At 40.4% G+C, this 19,961-nt stretch overlaps 1 protein-coding gene across 3 annotated transcripts in view; it reads right to left on the bottom strand.

Annotated features, from left to right (window-relative positions):
• The window catches only part of bcar1 (BCAR1 scaffold protein, Cas family member), a 51,031-nt gene that overhangs the window by 24,947 nt on the left and 6,123 nt on the right, over positions 1–19,961 (bottom strand). Inside the window, exon 1 of one of the 3 annotated variants that reach the window (XM_031753498.2) lies at positions 7,687–8,037. The exons of 1 other annotated variant lie outside the window; for it this stretch is intronic. In XM_031753498.2, coding sequence (XP_031609358.1) covers positions 7,687–7,698 — 12 coding nt within the window. In that variant the 5' untranslated portion in view covers positions 7,699–8,037. Of the gene's footprint in view, positions 1–829; positions 992–7,686; positions 8,038–19,961 lie in introns of those variants that run through there. One more of the 3 variants, XM_031753496.2, reaches the window with a different exon arrangement.

The following is a 19,961-nucleotide window of genomic DNA, read 5'->3' on the forward strand; positions in this document are numbered from 1 at the left end:
GTTTATACATATAATTGTTAGTTATTATTCACTGGCTCTCTTCGACAGCATGTATTTTGTCTCCCTCCCCTGACCACCAACCTGACAAGGCAAATGGCCGTCGCCTCCCTGAGCCTGACTCGGCCGGAGGTTTCTTCCGGTTGAAGGGGAGTTTTTCCTTCCCACTGTCGCCAAAGTGCTTCTCTGTATTATTGTAGGGTTTTTGCCTCACAATAATAAGTTCCCAGAGGATATAATAATAAAGAAATATACAATATAAAGGAAACTGAATTGAACTATACCTTGTTTTCTATCTTTCTGTTTGCCCTCATAGCCCAGGTGCTCACAGGTTGCTGCCCCTCCTCCCCTGCTTGTGCTACTACTACAGTGCACTCTGTCCTTTCACTAATTTATATGTACTTTATAAATTAGTCCTTTTTGCTGCATCTGCCTCATGCTGTCCTGACCAAACGACTAGCATATTAGAACTTTTTTAAATGTCAAAGAAGTGACACAGGCATGTATGTGGGAAGGAAATGACAGTATGATACAGCAATGCATGAGGGTCATGGAAGGACAATCCACTGTTAACTATGCTAACTCCACTAACTGTGTTTTGACTTTGGTGAGTTTTGTGTGTGGTTCTACAGCCAAAGCACATTTGTTTTTTAGTTTCTTTGTTTGTTTTTTGTGTATATGCCTGTTATCGGTGAAGCAAGCAAGAACCTGCCAACAAACTGTCCTTACACCCCCCCAACCAACCCCGCCCCCGACACAAACTCACGCACACAGAGTCCCACTTAAGACAGCATTCCACAGCCTCCACATACAAACACAACTCCTCTGTTACCTCACATTCCAGCGGCACAGCAGCCACACTGCATTTCATCCTGAAGTTGACAAAGCAACAAAAAACAGCAGAGCAGTCCTATTTTCCTTTCTTTGACCGTTTCTCCCGTCTCTTCTCCCACACGGCTTCCTCTTGCTGTCTCTCTTTCTGCCTGTCTATCTCTCGCTCCAAACATCTGCTTCTTTCCTTCCTCTCTTCCACCGTCAGTCTGGCCTTCCCTCCCCCATTCCTTCTTTCCTGTCTTGGCATGTCAAACTATTATGGAGAAATAGTTGTGCGTACACGGCTGATTTGTACCAGCAGAAAAAAATACCCCACCAGCCAGCTGAGCATCTAGATGAAGCTGGAAAGTGTGTGTTGCAGGACAGTGATGTTTACAACGTGTGCACAGACCCAAAACAAAAGGAAAAGGCTCTATATTTGAGTCATCTGCCATAATAATGTGAATTACTCCTCTTGCAGTAATGTGTTAAACTGTATATTATTTCATTTTAGCGAGGAGCTGTAGTGTTCGATGCACCAAATATGTATTTCTGAGTAAACGCCGAGTTCTCTTATATTTGACATGGAATAAGTTTAATTAACCAGCTGTGCTTATCACTAAACACTAAAGCTTAAAGAATTAGCTTCAAGAAAAGAAAAGCAGGACGCTAAAAAAAAGGATACTGCGTAAAAAGGAACTCTCCACTGATTTTATGCACTGAGATCAATTAACCCAGTTTTAGTGTTTCTGGGAGACCTCTGTTAAACCTGACGATCATCCGTGTCGTGTAAATTACATTTTTGGGAAGTCCTCAGTAAATCTTTTGATTTCTGGGGTGTGCCCTTAAATATGCCAATTTAATAATCTATTCAGCCTGAGTACAACAAAAGGTGGATTTCCAAGCAGCCCTGGCCGCTTTCTAGTGCAGGCTTCTGCTTTAACAAGTGAAGAATGTCTGCCTTCAGGCTATGACTAACAACAGAAACAACAGCAGTGATTTCGTAGCCTGGAGAACAGGACAGGCTCACACAGGTGTGGCCAGATATTGCTTCACCTGATGACAGATGATCTTGGTAGGAACTTTTAAATAGCTGGCAGACTATTCATAACAGATAACTGGTTGGCTGAAAACAGCTCGTCTCTGTACACAACAATGAGAAACCGAGGTTGCAAGAATCTGAAAGTCAGAAGTTACATCAAGTGTCTTACTACTGAAGAGATTTAACTGAAATAAAGTTCATACCAGCAGCGTTTTTGATGTTTGTGTTTTAAAAAAAATCAGGTAAATTCTTAATTCTGTCTATAGAAGAGAGTAAGTTGTAAGTGTAACTTAGTCTATGATATGTTAAGAATATACAGTAGAGGAATGTGTGTGTATACACACTGCATTTCATCACTCAAGACATCGCAGTAATGGAGTACATTGGAAAATCATCTTAAAAAACTGAAGTTTAAAAGAAAAAAGAAAAACTTTCCCCAGAAATGCCACAGAAACATCAACCAAAAGTATTTGGTTTAAAATACTAATTTCACAACCACAGGATCTAACTAGAAATTTATGCAAGCCTTTTCATCCATGTGCACAGCAGGATTTACCAAAAATTATATCTCGACTTCTATTTTGACTGTTTGAAGGCAGTGAACTTTTCTGAGGAGCAACACATATAGTAAAGGAGAGCAAGTACAAATGGTTACAGCACCGTGCTGACGTCACAGTTTGCTTAATCACTCACATATGTTATGGAAGACTCTGCACCCAGCAGCAGATTCAAAACATTCAGTAATTCATAGCTTGTTGATTGTCCTCTAACTGCACTCTACTGTAAAGTGAAACCAAGGGTAGACATGCAGGTACATATTAACTCAAGGCAAAAAATGTACTTTCTTCTCCAGCCGTGAAAAATAAAGTTAATGAGTAAGTGCAAAAATGTGGTCAAATGGCCAATCGAGGCAACCATCTCCATCGATCGTTAAAATACCCAACTTCAGAGAAAAGACTAATATGTTTATGGCTGTTTCATGATAACACCCATTAAACATTTGTTATGGAGCAAATGTGTCATAGGTGGCTGTAGCAGGTAGAAATCTGCTAGAATGTACTTAAGCTTTTGCAGTTACTTAACCAAACCTCTCAACCTAGTAAACCCCAAGAAATCTGTGCCCCAGTCAGTGTGAGCACTGATGCTGCTTTCTAATAAAGCAGCATCATTACATTAGATGATAGACGAACATCAGTGAGAAGTAGAATCAGTTAAAATGTTACATGAGTGGCTCCTACTAAGGATGGTACATCGAAATATTAATGCTTGGAAGTGCTTTGGTATTGGGAGACAGGAAGAAAGGTTCAGAAATGAGTTCTTCCAGTGTAATGTTCATGTCACTTGACTAAAGTCAAGTTTTTCTTCAACAGAAATGGTCCAAACACAGCTCCAACCAACACGGCAAGTATTTAAAGAAGGTGTACTCAGACAGACCACAATGACTAGATCTTAAGCCCAGTGCTGGCATGGCTGCCACTGTGGTACTCTGGTTAGCATTGTTGCCTGCTAATATTATGCCAAAATACTCTTGCAATAAGCGTTTTCACACCATCCGACAGAATTCACATTGTTCTGTGTTTTCAAAAATAAAATGTGCACATCAACATTCCTCAGTAATCTACAGAGCTAATACAGGATTAACTGAACATGCTGAGAGGACTTAAATCTTGCTCAGATTATTCTGGGCATACACACCGTTGGTAATATCACGTCACCAGTTTCCAGAACTGAGTCAGTATCTTGATTCATTTCCAGTGATGTATGTAGTATATAAAGTGATTTCTGCTCCTCTGAAGCACAAAGATCAAATTAAACAGACAGATAGTCAACAAATTATTAATAAGTAAAAATTATATTTTGTGTCCTGGTATGGATTTATTTTTGTCAGCAACAGTTTTGTTACTTCACTTGACTGTGATACAGAAAGACTGAACCAGGGGCTGAATATCAGCACCTCAGGCCTCATCAACCTGGAGGACTCATCTGATGTTTAGTTACTGTCACAAAATGCATCCAGAGGATATGCTTTAATACAAAATATAAATCAGCTCAAGTTAGTTTTCATCAAAATGCTAGTATTACTTAGGACTAGAACTATGTAACATGCTAAACATTTGGAGTGAGGTCTAAGTCAAGAGTTGCAGGACGTAGTCAAAGCTTTGGTACTGCGCTCAAAGTTTAGAGCAGCCCACCGATGCCAATATGTGCTAATTCAGATCTCCCACAGCACTCCAAACAGACTGATAATCCTAACCATAACTATCACAGTGATGCTGGGCCCAAAGCAAGAATTGCTTTTTTCCAGTTCAATTTAGTGCAATCTGCCCAATTTTTGCAATCTGAAAGAGAAACTCCTACCAATACACATACAGACCAGCCACAACTGGGTACATAGCTAACACAATGCGACTTATTTGACGCATTTCCCTTATTGTAACAGGACGGTGACTTCAGGCACAATAGGTTCCATGAGAAGAAGGGATCGACTTGGCTGGTGTATGGGCAGCACCTCAGTGACACGGATTCAACCCTTGACTTATTACAAATACAAGATAGCATCTATCCAGCACAGCACTAAAGACTACTGTGTTTGTTGGCTCAGTCTATGTGAGATTTGGTAAATGAGGGTGGACACCCAATCGCCAAAAGTCAAAAGATGCTGGGTATGCTTAAGACAGAGAGATGGTGTTGCTGTATGTGTCAAGCGTCATGTAGGAAACAGGGAAATTCTTGCTGTAAGTCAGGCCTGGATGACTCAATCAGTAAGGGCAGAATACGCTTACAAAGAGGTATGGGCTGACTCAGTAAAGATCTCTGGCAAATCTTAATAGTGATCATTATATGTTTATATGTATATTTCAATCCATAAGGACCAGTGGGGTAAATTAAATTTTAATAAAGTTGTAATGAATAACATGTGCCATACAGCACCATCCACACATTACTACGCCACATTGTTGCACTGGGTGAGGAAGGACTAAGGCAGGCAGACAGCTCTCACTTCCACACTTAAGGCCAGCTTGAAATGACCAGTTAACCTGACATACAGGTGTTTGGACTGTGGGTGGAAGCCAGACCACCAGGTTGGAGGTTTGAACTTAAACTTTCTTGCTGTGACGCATCAGTGACAATCACAGTGCCTTACACTTGTAGTATTAATCATGATGATAATAGAGCATCTCCGTATCATCCTGCACTATAATACTGTCTTTATATTTGCAGTTGGGAGTAGGGGTGGAACAGCAACTCCTGTGCTCACTCAGCCACTTTCCACTGTTCTCCAAGTCCATGAGATGAGGGATTGCTGAGGATGTTCAGAAATCACTGCTAATATTAATCACTAGACAGTGGGTGAAACATTTGTTTCCTGCTGCATGTTTTAAACAGGAGGCTCTCTCACCTCAACCACAGTATGTATTTCCAACAATTCCAGCCGCTCTGTAAGGATAGTTTACATCCAGGGGTCCACGAAAAACACTTGACATGTTGACAATAGAAGCTTTAAGAAAATTACAAAACAAAATTATAAACAAAATAACAATTAAAACACAAACAAATAAGCTCTTCAACACAAAACAATCAAACCTCTATCAGCTGCTTGCTTCAGGAGTCACCAGAGTGGATCCTCTGCCTCCAACTCATCCCTCTCTGTCACACCATCCGTCTGCATGTCATCCTTCACTACATCCATGAACTTCCTCTGAGGCCTTCCTCTTTTCCACCTCCCTGGCAGCTCCATCTTCATCATCATTTGGCCAGTGTGCCCACTCTCCCTCCTCTGCACATGTCCAAACCACCTCAGCCTTGTCTCCACATTACTCCAACTGAGCCGTCCCTCTGACGCACTCGTTTCTAATCCTGTTCTTTCTGCTCACTCCCAGTGAAAATCTTAGCATCAAAATAAAACAAACTATATAATCTCTAAAGACATTTATGAGCCTTAAGTGTTTGCTAACCTTTCTGACAATGCACCATATGCACCAAATTCATGTCAATGTCTTCCTCACGTCCTCACTGGTAAACAATGATGCATTAATATGTTTTTAAATCCTATTTCACACTTTTTTTTACATGGTAGATTATGTTTAAACTGAAATATAACTGTTATAAAAATAAACAAAGTCTTACTAATGATATTTATGAAGTAATAAAAGGCGTAATCCATCAGGTGTTTAATATTTAACCAGCCGTTTATGCATTTTTCATTTTAGTCATTGTGAAACAAATATAGTATCAAAACCTAAATAATCTGTGTAACTGATTCAAAAACTATGATGTTTTACTTTATTAGGAAGAGACTGTATTCTTGGACTTTAATAAATGTTGTGGTCTCAGAAAGACTCCAAACATTTCATTATTCTTATCCATTTAACCACTGATTGGATGCACTAAATATACCACTTGCGATTTTGTGGTTCCTTATATACTTAACTATGGAAAACAGCTATTTGTAAGTGATATATCTGAAAGCACAGAAAGGCTGCTTTCGAGTATACAGTCCAAGAGGGCTATATGCTTAAACATATCTTCATCTTGTTGTGGTTGCTGGTTAGCTAATGCTAATGCAGTTTGTCTCCAGCCCTTATTTTTCACTAAAAGTGAAAAATGATACTATATGTTAAAGCACACACCCACACACTAACAGGCTTGTGGAGTCAGTGGAAAAGGTCTGAGAGACTTACATCTAAATCACACATCACTGGAATCTTATTTCATATTGATTACACACTAATTACTGGCAGGTAATTACTCGTTACAAACACAGCAATCTGCTCTACAGTATTTAACTATGTGCAACATTCCTTACTGTGTACTTACTTCAAACACACACACACACACACACACACACACACAGACACACAGACTAAGTGTTGAGCCAACATTCAGAAACAATAGCAAGGAAGGAGCAGTCTTTTTCTTTCTATCAAACAAATTTCCCCCTCCCTATCAAACCATAATTCTGTCTCTCCAGTCATCAAGTCCCCATTGTTTGAGCTAAATCTTTGTCATGTTCTGTATCAGCACATGGCATCCTGTTCTCCCTCGATTTCTCCTCATTTAACTCAACCAAGGGATTGCCTCTGACTGTCAGTTGGCCATAAAACCTACATTTCTCCCTACTTTCCTCTGAGTAAGCAGAACAACAAACCACATCTCTCTGACCTTTTTTTCTTCTTCTTTCTCTTTCTTTTCAGTCACAAAGCCCCCCCAAAATCTCCTTCTAGGTCCACTGGGGCTTCTGTTTGAACATAAGCCTGTGCTTCTGGCATAAAGTGGAAAGGATAGTGGAAAAACCAAACAGCTAAATGTGGTGAATATGGCGGCTCTGTGTGCTCTGATTCTGTCCAAAAATGCACTCAAAGAAAAAAGAACCAATAGCTCTGTATCTTTAAGAACTATAAGCATTAGTGACTTATGTTTTGCTATACTTCGAAATACATATTCACCAATCCAACTTAGAATTGTGAAATTTCACTTACTTTGGATATTTTTTTCTTAAAGCACATAACTTACAAGGTTTATTTATGCAATGGCATGCCTGAAATGTTGCTGTGTACACACAGACACACACACACAGGCACACACGCACACACCCTGCTGAGAGCCAACAAAAGGTAGATCCACAGAAGAAATGTTAAATCCAGTCTCGCTCTCTCTCTCTCTCCTCCACAGTGCTTTCACAGCTGGGGTATAGCATGCGCTGCTAAAACACACTAAACCACTGAAACTGGAGGAGTAAGACAAACGCCAGAAAAAAAAAGGATTACCTTAAAGAGGCAGCATGCTGTATGGGCTATGATTCTGCATGAAAACAAACTGTCATAAACACTCACCAGATAGTTCATTTTGTCCCAAGTAAGGCAGCTGTGCTAACTCCGAGGCAGGGCTTTAGCTCAGCCCTGTGAGACTCTTTGCAACAAGATCCAAAAGATCTCCAAACTCCTCCAAGTCCCCTCCTTCACCCTCCTTCCTTCCTATGTCCTTCTCCCAACCCTCCCTGTTATTTTCCTTCTCCGTATCTTTTCTTTTGTCTTGTCCAGTCTTGTTTTCAACAGTCAAGCAGATCTCCACATAATGCCCCTGTGTGATCTCACACAGCAAGAATGAGACCGCTGCCTGCCTCATTTACTTGTACCCTCCTCGTCCCCTCTTTCTGCCTTGATCTCTCTGTCTTTGCTGTGGAAAAGAGGGCGGAGTGTGTAACCCGACACGTCACTTCCTGCTGAATCATGATATTTCCTCTGTCCACTCAGTCTATTGGCCTGAGGAGCTCTTATCATGCAAATAAGCCCTCCCAGTGTCCCTACTCCCAGGCTGAGAAAGCGTGTCAGTGCTCTGGTATGCTCATGCACAGGCGCTAGGGGACATGCCATAGCTTTACTGTCTTCACTGTCAGATTGGTATTTCTTTGGCACCCAGCCTTAAAGAGCTAATGACTAACATGAATGTATTTCAGTGGATGTGACAATCAGTTAACCCTTGTTAATCCAAAAATCAGAAAAAATGTTCCATTTGTCTGCAGGCACTTCCCTGCCTCTAAAGAATGTATTTCCATTAATGAATAAATATAAATTCGGAGTAAAGGACACAGAGAAAAACTATTTTTTTTATGATCCACATTTGTCCTGGGATATCATTTCATTCTATATCTTTATAGGTGAACAGGTACAGGACAGGCAAATGGAAGCTATCATAACTTTTACTAATGATGTTCTAAATGAGCATCATTGATGCACTAAAAAATATCAATTCAAAGCTAGATCAGGAATCCCACATGGCTGCGGATTTGATTTTAGTTGGAGTGGCTTCCAAGAGATCTGGACCAGGAGTCAGTCTACCATTCCTTCCTTGAACGACCTCTTGGACACCCTGGACTGAAAGAAATAAAGCTGTAATAATAAAGTAATAAAGTGTTTAAACTCTGGCAGTTTCCATAGACAATAAATCATCTGGGGACACACCCATAGAGAAAGCTTTCTGTGAGGGCATACATTCTCCACGAGCTACTAGTTTAACACTTCCCAACACACAGATTACCTTTTGTAAAGCTGCCCCCTCTTCATACATTGTATATCAATCATACCATTAACAGCCTGTATCCTTAGGCGAATACTACACCTGAAAAAAATTGACGCTCTTCTAAGACACAAGGAACAAAGTCAGCACAAGTACAACTATCTCTTTAATGAAAGCACTCTTTCAGAGATTTTCAAATACGTCAATGAAAAGATTCGTCAAGGCTAAGAGCAAAGGTCACAAGATCACACCAATTTTCAACCATGTTCACATGTCAGTGGTGTGCGGCGGCCTTTACACTTTAGATTTAGCTTTTCTAACCTTAATGAACATTCAAAACTCGCACTACAAGCAACAATTACCTTTTCTCAAAGAGATCGGAACAGAAATCATAACCTAAGATGCATGTCTTTGGACTGTGGAGCAAGCCACAGCAGAGGAAAAGCCACACAAAGCAGGGGAAACATGAAACATGAAAACATGAAGAGAAAGGTCTCACGACAGTTTAACCTCCTAGGACAGGGGTGTCCAACTCCAGGCCTCAAGGGCCGGTGTCCTGCAAGTTTTAGATCTCACCCTGGGTCAACACACCTGAATCAAATGATTAGTTCATTACCAGCCCTCTGGAGAACTTCAAGACATGTTGAGGGGGCAGTTTAGCCATTGGAATCAGCTGTGCTGGATCAAGGACACATCTAATACCTGCAGGACACCGGCCCTCGAGGCCTGGAGTTTGACACTCCTGTCCTAGGACCTTGCGTCCACATATGTGGACATCACATTTTGCGTTGTCTAGACCAAAATGCTAAATTTTGCTCTACAACGGCCTGATTTCTACTTACGAGGACATTATACTGCCGCTGTTCTATGGAAATTTAAAACGAATATCCTCTTATAAAAAAATCAGGTAATTCTTTGTTTTTACATTCATCAGGTCCCAATCAGCCCAAAAAGCAAAGAGAATTAAAAAATGCATGCCATGATAGAGTTCGGGTCCTAGGAGGTTAAACCCAAAACCTACATTCAGTAAACAGATTGGGAGTTCTTTTTAATTTACCACAAGTGTAAATTAAATTAAGAGAAAGAACTCATTATTCAACCATTTTCTTCACTGCTTATACATTTGAGGGTAGCCTATCCCAGCTGCCATAGGACAAGAAGCAGGAAACACCCTGGATGGGTCGGCAGTCTATAACATGGACAACCATTTATGCTCACACTGACACCTACGTTCAACATCACAACATGCAAACTCCACACAGAGAGGCCAACGTTAGCCAGCAGGTTTGAAACAGGAACAGTGTTGGTGTGACTGCATAACCATACTGCAGATCACTGTACTGATTCAAAATCACACACAAAATCTACCCTTGGCTGCTGGGCAAGCAGCAGAGAGTGGGATCATGTGTAGGTGGGACAGTTGTAGTTGTATATGAAGCATAGCAGGCATACTGCCCCTCGAGCAGCTAACACTATCTATGAGCCAGCAGAAGTGTCAACTTTGTCCTGTACTGCTCAAGACAATGTGAAAACACACACACACACACACACACACACACACACACACACACACACACACACACACACACACACACACACACACACACACACACACACACACACACACACACACACACACACACACACACACACACACACGGCTTTGTTTCCATCTATGTGATGTGTAAACAAAATTATGTCCATATCACAACCACCAGATTCATTTAAAAAATCCCCACTGACCCCTCCACTTTGCTTGGTCCACACAAACAGAGTAATGTAATCAGCGTCAGCACACTCACAGCAGAAGTTTAAGTGAAATTGTTAAAAAAAAAAAAAAAAAGCTCTTTGTCTAAAAGACTTTTGTCGTTACGTCTTTCATGCTTCTATTCTGGAGGTCAACAGTCTTTTTCGTCAACTGTAGTCTCTTTCAGTATCAGACTGTATGGTGTCAATACACTATTCATTACTCGGTTACAGCCATCTACAGGCATCTGGGCCATTACCATAAAACTGTGTCCTAAATGGCAAACAGTAGGAGCAGAAAAACAAAAAAAACCCCTCCAAACACTGGAAATGTACTACATAGAGCAGAGTAGTACTATGTAGTAGTATGCTATGTTTACCCAATGTTTCAAGCAGTTATTGCTCTAATGCGGCAGATACATCACTAGATATTTGTGATTTAAGGACCTGGTCCTTCACATTTAAAGGTAGTAATCAGAGCTGAGCATCACATACTTTCTGATACGGGCTTATAGAGTGGCTGTAGTACGAGAAGTAGGGATACCAAAACTTAATTGAAAAAAGAACAAAACCGTTTCAGTACATTCATATCTAGTAATGAGTTCAACTGCTGTCTAAAACCTTCAAAAATATATTTTATATTCTATTAGCCTCATAGCACAGACTTTTTCCTGATAGAGGGAACTCTTTGTTCTACTGTCTGACAATCAGGTCTTTGACAGCGAGGCACAATAACAACCATTGTAGGCAGCATTACACCCTGCCTATAGGATGAGAGGCAGACAGCAATACATCGGCCATTACAGTTCAGTTTGCTACAAACAAGCCAAGAACTCCAACACTTACACACACGGTCCATATTTATGAGAAACTCCATGCAGGTCCAGCTCAAATATTGTCATCTGACATAATGAGTAAGACAAAATTTGGTTCGTTTCTAATACTAACAGTCCACTGACTGTCTCCAGTATCAATGATTACATGCAATACTTTACTTTCAGCAACTCTTAACATGTCTCCAATCAGCCCTGCTGATCAGTGGTGCGGTGGTTTGGACGGTTGTCTCAATATTAGAAGGTCCTGGATTCCAATCCACCAGCCAGCTACGGCCTGTCTGTGCAGGGTGCGCATTCCTTCCTGTATATTTGCTGAATGGTTTGAGTCTGTGTCACCCCTATGACAGACTGGTGACCTGTGCAGGGTGTTTTCCACCTCTTCTCATGTGACAGCTGCGATGGGCCTCAGACCCACCGTGTTCCTGAACTGTAGAGGTGGAAGAAAAAAATGTCCTCTTCATTGTAACATCATTTAAAAAACTACACTGTCTGTTTAAAAAAAAAAAAAACGCACCCAAACAGACTTGATGACACAGTTTTAGTTTTACCAGTTATATTTTTTGAGGATATCATTTCTTTAAAGTAGCCAGCTGTACTGACTGTGGTTCCTCCTGATCTTCCCTTCACTAGATTACCAGAAATGCATGGGAAAGAAATTCTAAATAATCTGATGGTTCTGTGGCATCAGGAAAGATACCACTTTCATTTCCAGCACTGCAAAGTCCTTATAATCACTGTGTGCAACGACAGCTGACTGGAGGGGGTGCTAGTGGGGCTTTCAGTGTGAATGTATCAGCTACCCTGTTGTTACTGACTACTTGCTAGTTATTATCAGAGAACCATGTGCATTGATATTGAAGATTGAATATTTGCATGTCAGAAATGCTTCTGAAAACATTTCAAAGCACTGAAATTATTCCATGTTGTTTAATATTCGATGTAAGTCTTTGGTGGTGAATAATAGATGTCTCAAAACAGCATTTAAATACCTAAACCACAGTTTATCGAATCACTCAGTCAGTGGGAGCCTTCTTTGTCATTCATACAATAAACAAAACATTTTTTCCGAGATCTTCCACGTCTAACCTGTTTCTGCTGACAATCACAACCATGATTCATTCTTGTACTGTAACATAAAACTTTCATCAGCCAAGGCAGGAAAAGGCAGCTCCAGGCACCCTCCTTCCACAAGTTCCACATACTAATTTTTCTTCTTTTGCTAAACGTTTGTTTCCTCTGAGCAGGTTTTTTGAAACATCTCTTTTAGTCATCTTGGCTTGAGTTGTGCTAAAAGGTGTGCGTGTTTGAATTTTTTCAGAAGAGGAAAACTTGCCAGGTTTACACTGCAAGAAATTAAAAGGAGCTTAATACTGAACATGAATGTAAAGAGGAATCCGTTTATCTTGGATACCTTGTTTTAATAACCCGCTAGGGCTGTGCGATATGACCAAAATCTCATATCCCGATATTAAGACATCTATCGTCGATAACGATATAAATCACAAAAATGTAACATTTTCTGTAAATTCTGTGAATCTCGGGCAGCTCGACTTGCGTGAAGTGTTTCCAGCTGGGCGTCGCGTACCTGGAGTCGAGTGTTTTAACTGATGCATGAAACGATACATTTTTAGACATAAGTTGTAACAGCCGCCGTTTTCTTTGTGAGTATTTATTACACGGCGTGCTGCGGGGAAAAGCCTGTTCTAACGTTTGAGTCTAAGGTTTATTTTTTAGCACCTGACGACTCTTTTTGCTTCTCATCCGTAAATACTCTGCATCTTTCACGCGATTCAGTTTATTTTGAAAAGTCTCAACAGGATCTTGAGCTTTATTGTGAAAGGTTTATGTGGAAAATAAACAAGCGGACACGAGGTGGTTTTACCGTCGTTGTTGCTACCGACAACGCATAAAAACAAGTGCTTGTCCGTCTGTAGTGTGGTTATATTAAATATAAGAGAAAGAGAGAACTTAAAGAAATTAATATAGCCACTACAGTGACCATCAAAATAATGAAAAAATATTGCCGTAAACAGTTTATTTTGCGACACCACGAAACAAACGATAGCGTAAAATGAAACGATAGACGTTTTTATATCGTAATCCGATATATATCGTTATATCGAACAGCCCTATAACCCGCTGGAACCAGAAATTCTTACTGAAATGAATCTCCCAGGCCTTACCTAACCCTAACCCAGGACTGGAAGTATAACTCTCGCAAATAAACAGATCCATTTACATGGTTACATTACAGAGCAGAGGAAAAGAAAGACGACAGACAAGTCCCAAAAAGCTCTCCCGAGGCTGTGCTGTCTTTTTATAGGCCATCAGAAGTAAAGTAGGCTAATTAGCACTCTGCCCCAGTATACAGCAGCAGAGTACTCAGCTGCTTTCTGCACTTTCTACTGCATACTGCTGGAATGGCATAAATCTTTAAGACGTCACAGAAGTAAACACCACATGAAAACGACCATCTCACTTCACTCTGTGTGATGATGCTAACATTTGACTGATGACTTTTAAAGCTGCCTCGCTGACCTCTTGCCCTTACAGGAGCCTAATTAGCAGCGTACCCTGGCTGCTCTTTAGAAAATAAGAGTTACCTGGATTACGGATGGATTTTTACCATTTACCATTCCAGCTGCTACATAGCATACCAGCTTTCTGTACTCTCGGTGTGCTATGACAGTGACACTGAATTGGATAGGTGGTTAAAAAAAACTGGACATTGCTGTGAATCTGACTAACATCACTGATGCTAAAAGTGTAACCTGCCATTTCTACGTCAGCTCCTATTTTTGTCGGGGGCAAATCAGACATGAAGTACAGACATGATCAGTACAGAATAAATGACCCAGTTTAAAAATTGGTTAAAAAGTATTTTTACCCATCATTTTTAACTGGTGGGTAAAAATGGACAAATAACCCTAACTGCAAATAACCAAGTTGCACACAAAGAACCAGATTTATGAGTTCAATCAGTCCAGCTCCTATTCTGTGAAGTGGTTGTGAACCACAAGCCAAGCAATTTAGTCTTCACAAATGCCATCCCACACCATGGACCAGTGCGTAGAGGTAGAAGGGAAGAACAGATTAAGATCCTTTGGCAGAAAGGTGGGGTGGCATGGTGCTAAAGTGGTTTGCACTGTGGTCTCACAGCCAGAAGGTTCAGATTTTGAACCCACAGGCCAGCTTGGGTCATTCTGTGTGGGTTCTCCCGGTACTCCAGCTTCCTCCCACAGTGCAAAGACATAGGTTAACTGGTAATTCTAAATTGTCCATAAGTGTGAATGTGAGCGTAAACGGTTGTCTCTCTGGCGGTAGACTGGCGGCCTTTCCAGGGTGTACCCTGCCTGTCACCCTCACAGCTCTGTGACTGACAACATCAATGAAATGAAGATATCGTCCACACTAACTCTGAGTGTGGATGTAAGACAGACAGTTTCCCAAGTCCATAAAATAAAGCATCAGTGAGCAGCACATAAATACCAGTCCTTTTACAGTTTCACTTTCATTAGTTTTTAGTTGTACAACACCTACTATATTAATAAAGTTTAGCCTATTTGAAGTCAGAAAGGAAAGTCAGCAATGCTTCTCTCTGTGCAAGTTAACAGAGTATCATTACTCTATCGTTAAGACACGGGAAAATTTGATGGATTATAATTGTTATTCCAGCAGAGGTCTACAAAACCAGTCTAAACATTTAAATGATGCTTATTATAGCAAAGGTAAAACATAGGAGAATTCCTGCTTATTAACCATAAAATTATCACTGCTGACCTGACTACAGCTGCCCTGCAGAGCTGCAGTTTCACACTTAATTCTGTATCACACTAGTGTTTCAGGGTTCGGGTGGACTCTCTGCTATTCCAAGTGTCTTTTCCAACTTTAACAAATCAGAACTTTTTTCCCCTTCTTCCCTCTCTCCTCCAGGACTGAACAGAAAAGGGCACACTCGCTACACACAATCACATGGCTGCCTCTTCTAATCTCTGCACTGACTTTGTGTTGCCTTGTTGTGTGTTTGTCTAAGTGTCCTGAATGATTTTGTCCTATTCTGCAGATCGTTTTTGTTTAAGATTTTTTATTTCAACAGAACATTTTTCATTCTTTCAAGTGCAACCACGGTGGTGTTTCAAAAACAGCATTCAAACATAACACTGAGACTACATGCAAATCTGATATAAGGTCCATAAGAACAAATAGAGGTGTTCTGTTTTAGGATCATATGTTAAGGCTTGTAGAACAAAACAGTGGCAAAAAAAAATATTGAGAAAAAAGATGTGATTTCCTACCTGGTGGTCTCTAATTTGGAAGATAAGCTTTTGTGGAGCAGTGGTGTGCCACAGTAAGAAGTGAGGGTCCCTTTATAATACTAAAAACTCGGACTTAAGCCTTAAGTTATCTGGATAATTCCAAATCCAGCTTCATAATAGAACAACATCATGTCACATTGACCAAATCTAACAAGTTCTTCCTTCAGTCCAAGCGAAGGTTTAAATTTGCAGAATTCACTGAAAATGTTCAAGACATACCGTGTTTATAAGAACGGGGCGGATGTACAGACAGCCTGAAGAGTTTGTGCTAGACAAAATAAACTTGCACACTCCTATTCTTGCTTTTCATAGATCACATTTATTTTTTTTAAGATAACTTAAGATGTCAAAGATAGTTGAACATCTAAATTACCATCTTGTAAAAAGGCTTTCCACACAGAATAAATCAGAAATAAAACTGCAGTATCTCCCGTCATGTAAAGGCCTGTCCCCAACTGTCACACATCACGTTTCATCATGACGCTTGGACTTATCATAGCAAACATCTCAGTTTACGCTGCCATTGGACTAATGTCACCGATTTTGTGCTCAGCAGCTCAAACCTTCTGCTGACAGCTGTGCTCATGATCAGAAAGTAAGCTACTGCAATCTCATTCAGGACTGAAGCAGGACATCAAAGGCACCACTTATGCACCTGCAAACACAAACTGAGGCTAATGGTTTTTGTGACACATGACTGTCTGTTTTCACTCTACATCCTGTGGCCATAGCGACACCCAGCAGAGCATGTTGAGATCTGGGGAAAGGTGGGATTTAAGATGGTGTGTGTGTGCGTGTGTGTTTGTAGTTAGAAAAGGAAAAGGACCTTTTCTCTCTCTCAGTAGCCAATCAGTCCCTCTCCACACACCTACAGTGTGCGAACTACGTAAGCAGAGAAAGTCCTCCTCAATAATAGAAATTCAAGAATTCAAGGAATCTTGGTGGCACAGTGATGCAGTGGTTAGCACTATCTAACAGATGTATGGATGGATTTCTAACCAGAGGAAAGACCAGCTGATTACATCACAACAGTTCTGAATTGGGACATACTGCATTTGGTCTGTAAACAGAACCCTCACATTTGGAGAACAGCAATACTGAGTGACTACCTGCTCCTAAGGCTCAACAGCAACCTTACAGGGATTCAACAATCCAGGGCATGCAATCAGTGTGTTACCCATCAAGTTCAGGTCTTGTGGATACTTGCGGTGTATACCTGAGAAGCCTGACCTGTTTGCTAGCTTTGCCCTACTGAGTGGACTCAGTAAGTGTAGAGCAAAACTGAGGAGGTCCGCTACTGTCTGGAACCTCACATAAAAAAAAATGGCAGAAATCAGAGAAGACCAGTTAAAATGTTGTATCACACAGTGTATTCTGATGATGTAGGCGCTGTGACTCTGGTCATCACAGTAGCACCATCTGTTCTGAAAACTCATCACAACTCAGTCTGTAGACACTGATGGCACAGATGTTATGTGTCACTTGGCCATTGACGACAAAAACTGACTCAACCCTTGTCTTTCTGACAGAATCTAACATAAACCAGTGGCCCTCTTTTAAAGACCTGTAGGTGGAGTTATTTGATATGATGAAGAGAAAATTGGTGGTTTTCATATCTTCTCCACTTCCACAATGTGTGCATAAACTGGCCTGTTTTTCATTTACATCAGGCCCACAGGAAGTCTTTTACTTCATTCAAACTGCAAGAATCTAATTATCGAATAATTCATCCATATACAAGCATGTTGTCCAACATTGTCTGAATTTTAACAGACAAGTTAGAAAATGTTCTCAGTAAAAGAAATGCACACATTAATACTGGATGTTGAATTTTAATATTTGAACCAAATCATGAGTGGAAAATTATAGCACTGTTGGGGTATTGCATTTTCCACAATAGTGGAACACATGCTTAGCAACAGATTACATATGATGACAGTACCATTAAGTTTAGAAGTCCTCTCAAAGTGTGCTTGACTTCTACATACCTGAACAGTAAAGTCATTTTCATGTGAAAAGGAAAGGCTCCAGTTTAACACAGCACAAAGATACTTTCTGCATTCATGGCTACAAACGTTCTGCAACTTCATCATTTTATTTATGATAACCAATCTATATCTTGGGGTCTTGGTCACAAGCAGAGTCGTGACTTCATGTCACGATGGAGTGATACCACATCCACAATGATCTGGACACTGCACTGGTCCACTGTATTAAAGACAGAGCTGAGTGAGACCTACTTTTCCACCCTCACCTATAATACAAGTGGAAGAAATGAGTCTGCCTCAAAGGTTTTCTGAGCTTACCCTTAAAGAGGATGAGGAGGTCAGTCATTTGGAAGGAGCTAAGAGTAGGGTCCCTGCTCTTCCACATTAAAAAAGAGGCCAAACAGGTGTTTTACTCGTTTGGCCAGGACACTCTCTGAATGCCTCCCGGTTCAGGTGTTTTGGGAATGTCCATAGGCAGACTTGGGACACAATGGAGAGATTTTGTCTCCTGGATTGCTTTGGTATGCCTTACTGTCCCCCTAAAAGAGCAGGTGGAGGTGGCCGACAGAGAGAGCATCTTTGCTTAGAGTGCTGCCCCTGGGAACTAGACCCATATAAGCAGAACAAGACAGATGGATGAATGGACAGACTTTTTGTCAGTGGGTTTTCTTTGGATTACTCATTGTAAATACTACCACATAGTTGTTTTTTTACATTAGCCTAATGGTAGCTCGCAAGAGACTGGTAAAAGCTACTACACACAGACCACATGCTAGGGGGCTACACAGAGCATCAGAGTTATAGGCTGTGTAGTGGTGGGTCTTCACAGAATACTGCTGGCAAAAAATGCTTTGTGTGTGCATTTGTCTGGCACAGCTAGAGGACAGGACACAGTAATGGACTCAACATTGTTTTCATCCCTACTATTTTGGGAACAACATTTACCCAAGAGTGTGGCAAGTAGCGTTCTGAGATTTACTCATCAACAGAAAGTCTACCCGTGATTGGTGCTGCTCAGATGTTACGTCACACATTGCTGAATTTGTTCTTTTGAAGCAGAATGATTAAATAAATTTGTTTCAGGTTTTATGAAAGCAGCTAACTCAAAGAAAGCCTAGCTATGTTGAGTAATCTTACTAATGCACGTCTCTGGTGAGAGATACACACACGCTGGGGAGTTTATTTCCCACTTTCACAAAGAGACAGAATGTAGACTATACCAGCAGGTGAGCCTTGTTCACATATGACAGATCTAGGGCTGCCATGATTAGTCGACTTTAATAAACTATCATCTTGTCTTTATTTTTAGTTAGCACATACCTTAAACACTTAAAGCTGTAAGCTAATGATAGTTATAGAAGAGCAGATGCATGCTGGTGAAATAAGCTGTACGTTTTACATCCAATGGATGCATGATCTGAATAGTCGACTAATCGCAAAAATAATCGGTGACTAGTCGACTATCAAAATAATCGTTTGTGGCAGCCCTAGACAGATCATTTGGTTTACTAGAATTAGTAAAAAATAAATAAATACATAGATAAATTAAAAAAAACAGCTATTGCAGTTGAACAGCTAAAACAATGCGCTATTAAATCATAACATTTGACTGGCTCTTTACTTTTTTTCTTCAGGCCTTCAGTTCACGTGATTCTCCTCCAGTCTGCTCTTCTAGTCTCATTGACCACTGAAAGCAATAATTAGGCTGTTTAAAGTGCTTTTCATTACACATTCATTTGAACAGGCACACTAAATGTGACAATGTGAACTGCTAATTAACACAATGTCCTGAATCTTTGAACGTGTAAATGAGGATGCATTCACTTACTTAAAAATGCAACTGCACATAAACAAAATATTGATATCTGTACATATAATACTAGGGATGCAACGATACCAATTTTTTCAAACCGATCCGATACCGATACTTGGATCTGAGTACTTGCCGATACCGAGTACAAAAACCGATACTTCTACCACACACAAGTTAAACTTAACCAGTAGTAAAGAAACGACCCCACACAACTCTTTAACACAAACGAAACGTTTACTGAACGTAAGGGCAGAGACAAATACTGTACAACACATCCCTTTTTTAAACTCAAATGATATTCCAATTCCTTAACCAAATGAAATACACTGTATAAATGACATAATTCCCTTTCAAATTATATTAAACAACCCAACTTATGTTATCACCTTTTGG

The sequence above is a fragment of the Oreochromis aureus genome, linkage group 7 (genome assembly GCF_013358895.1).
Source record: "Oreochromis aureus strain Israel breed Guangdong linkage group 7, ZZ_aureus, whole genome shotgun sequence".
Lineage (NCBI taxonomy): Eukaryota > Metazoa > Chordata > Actinopteri > Cichliformes > Cichlidae > Oreochromis > Oreochromis aureus.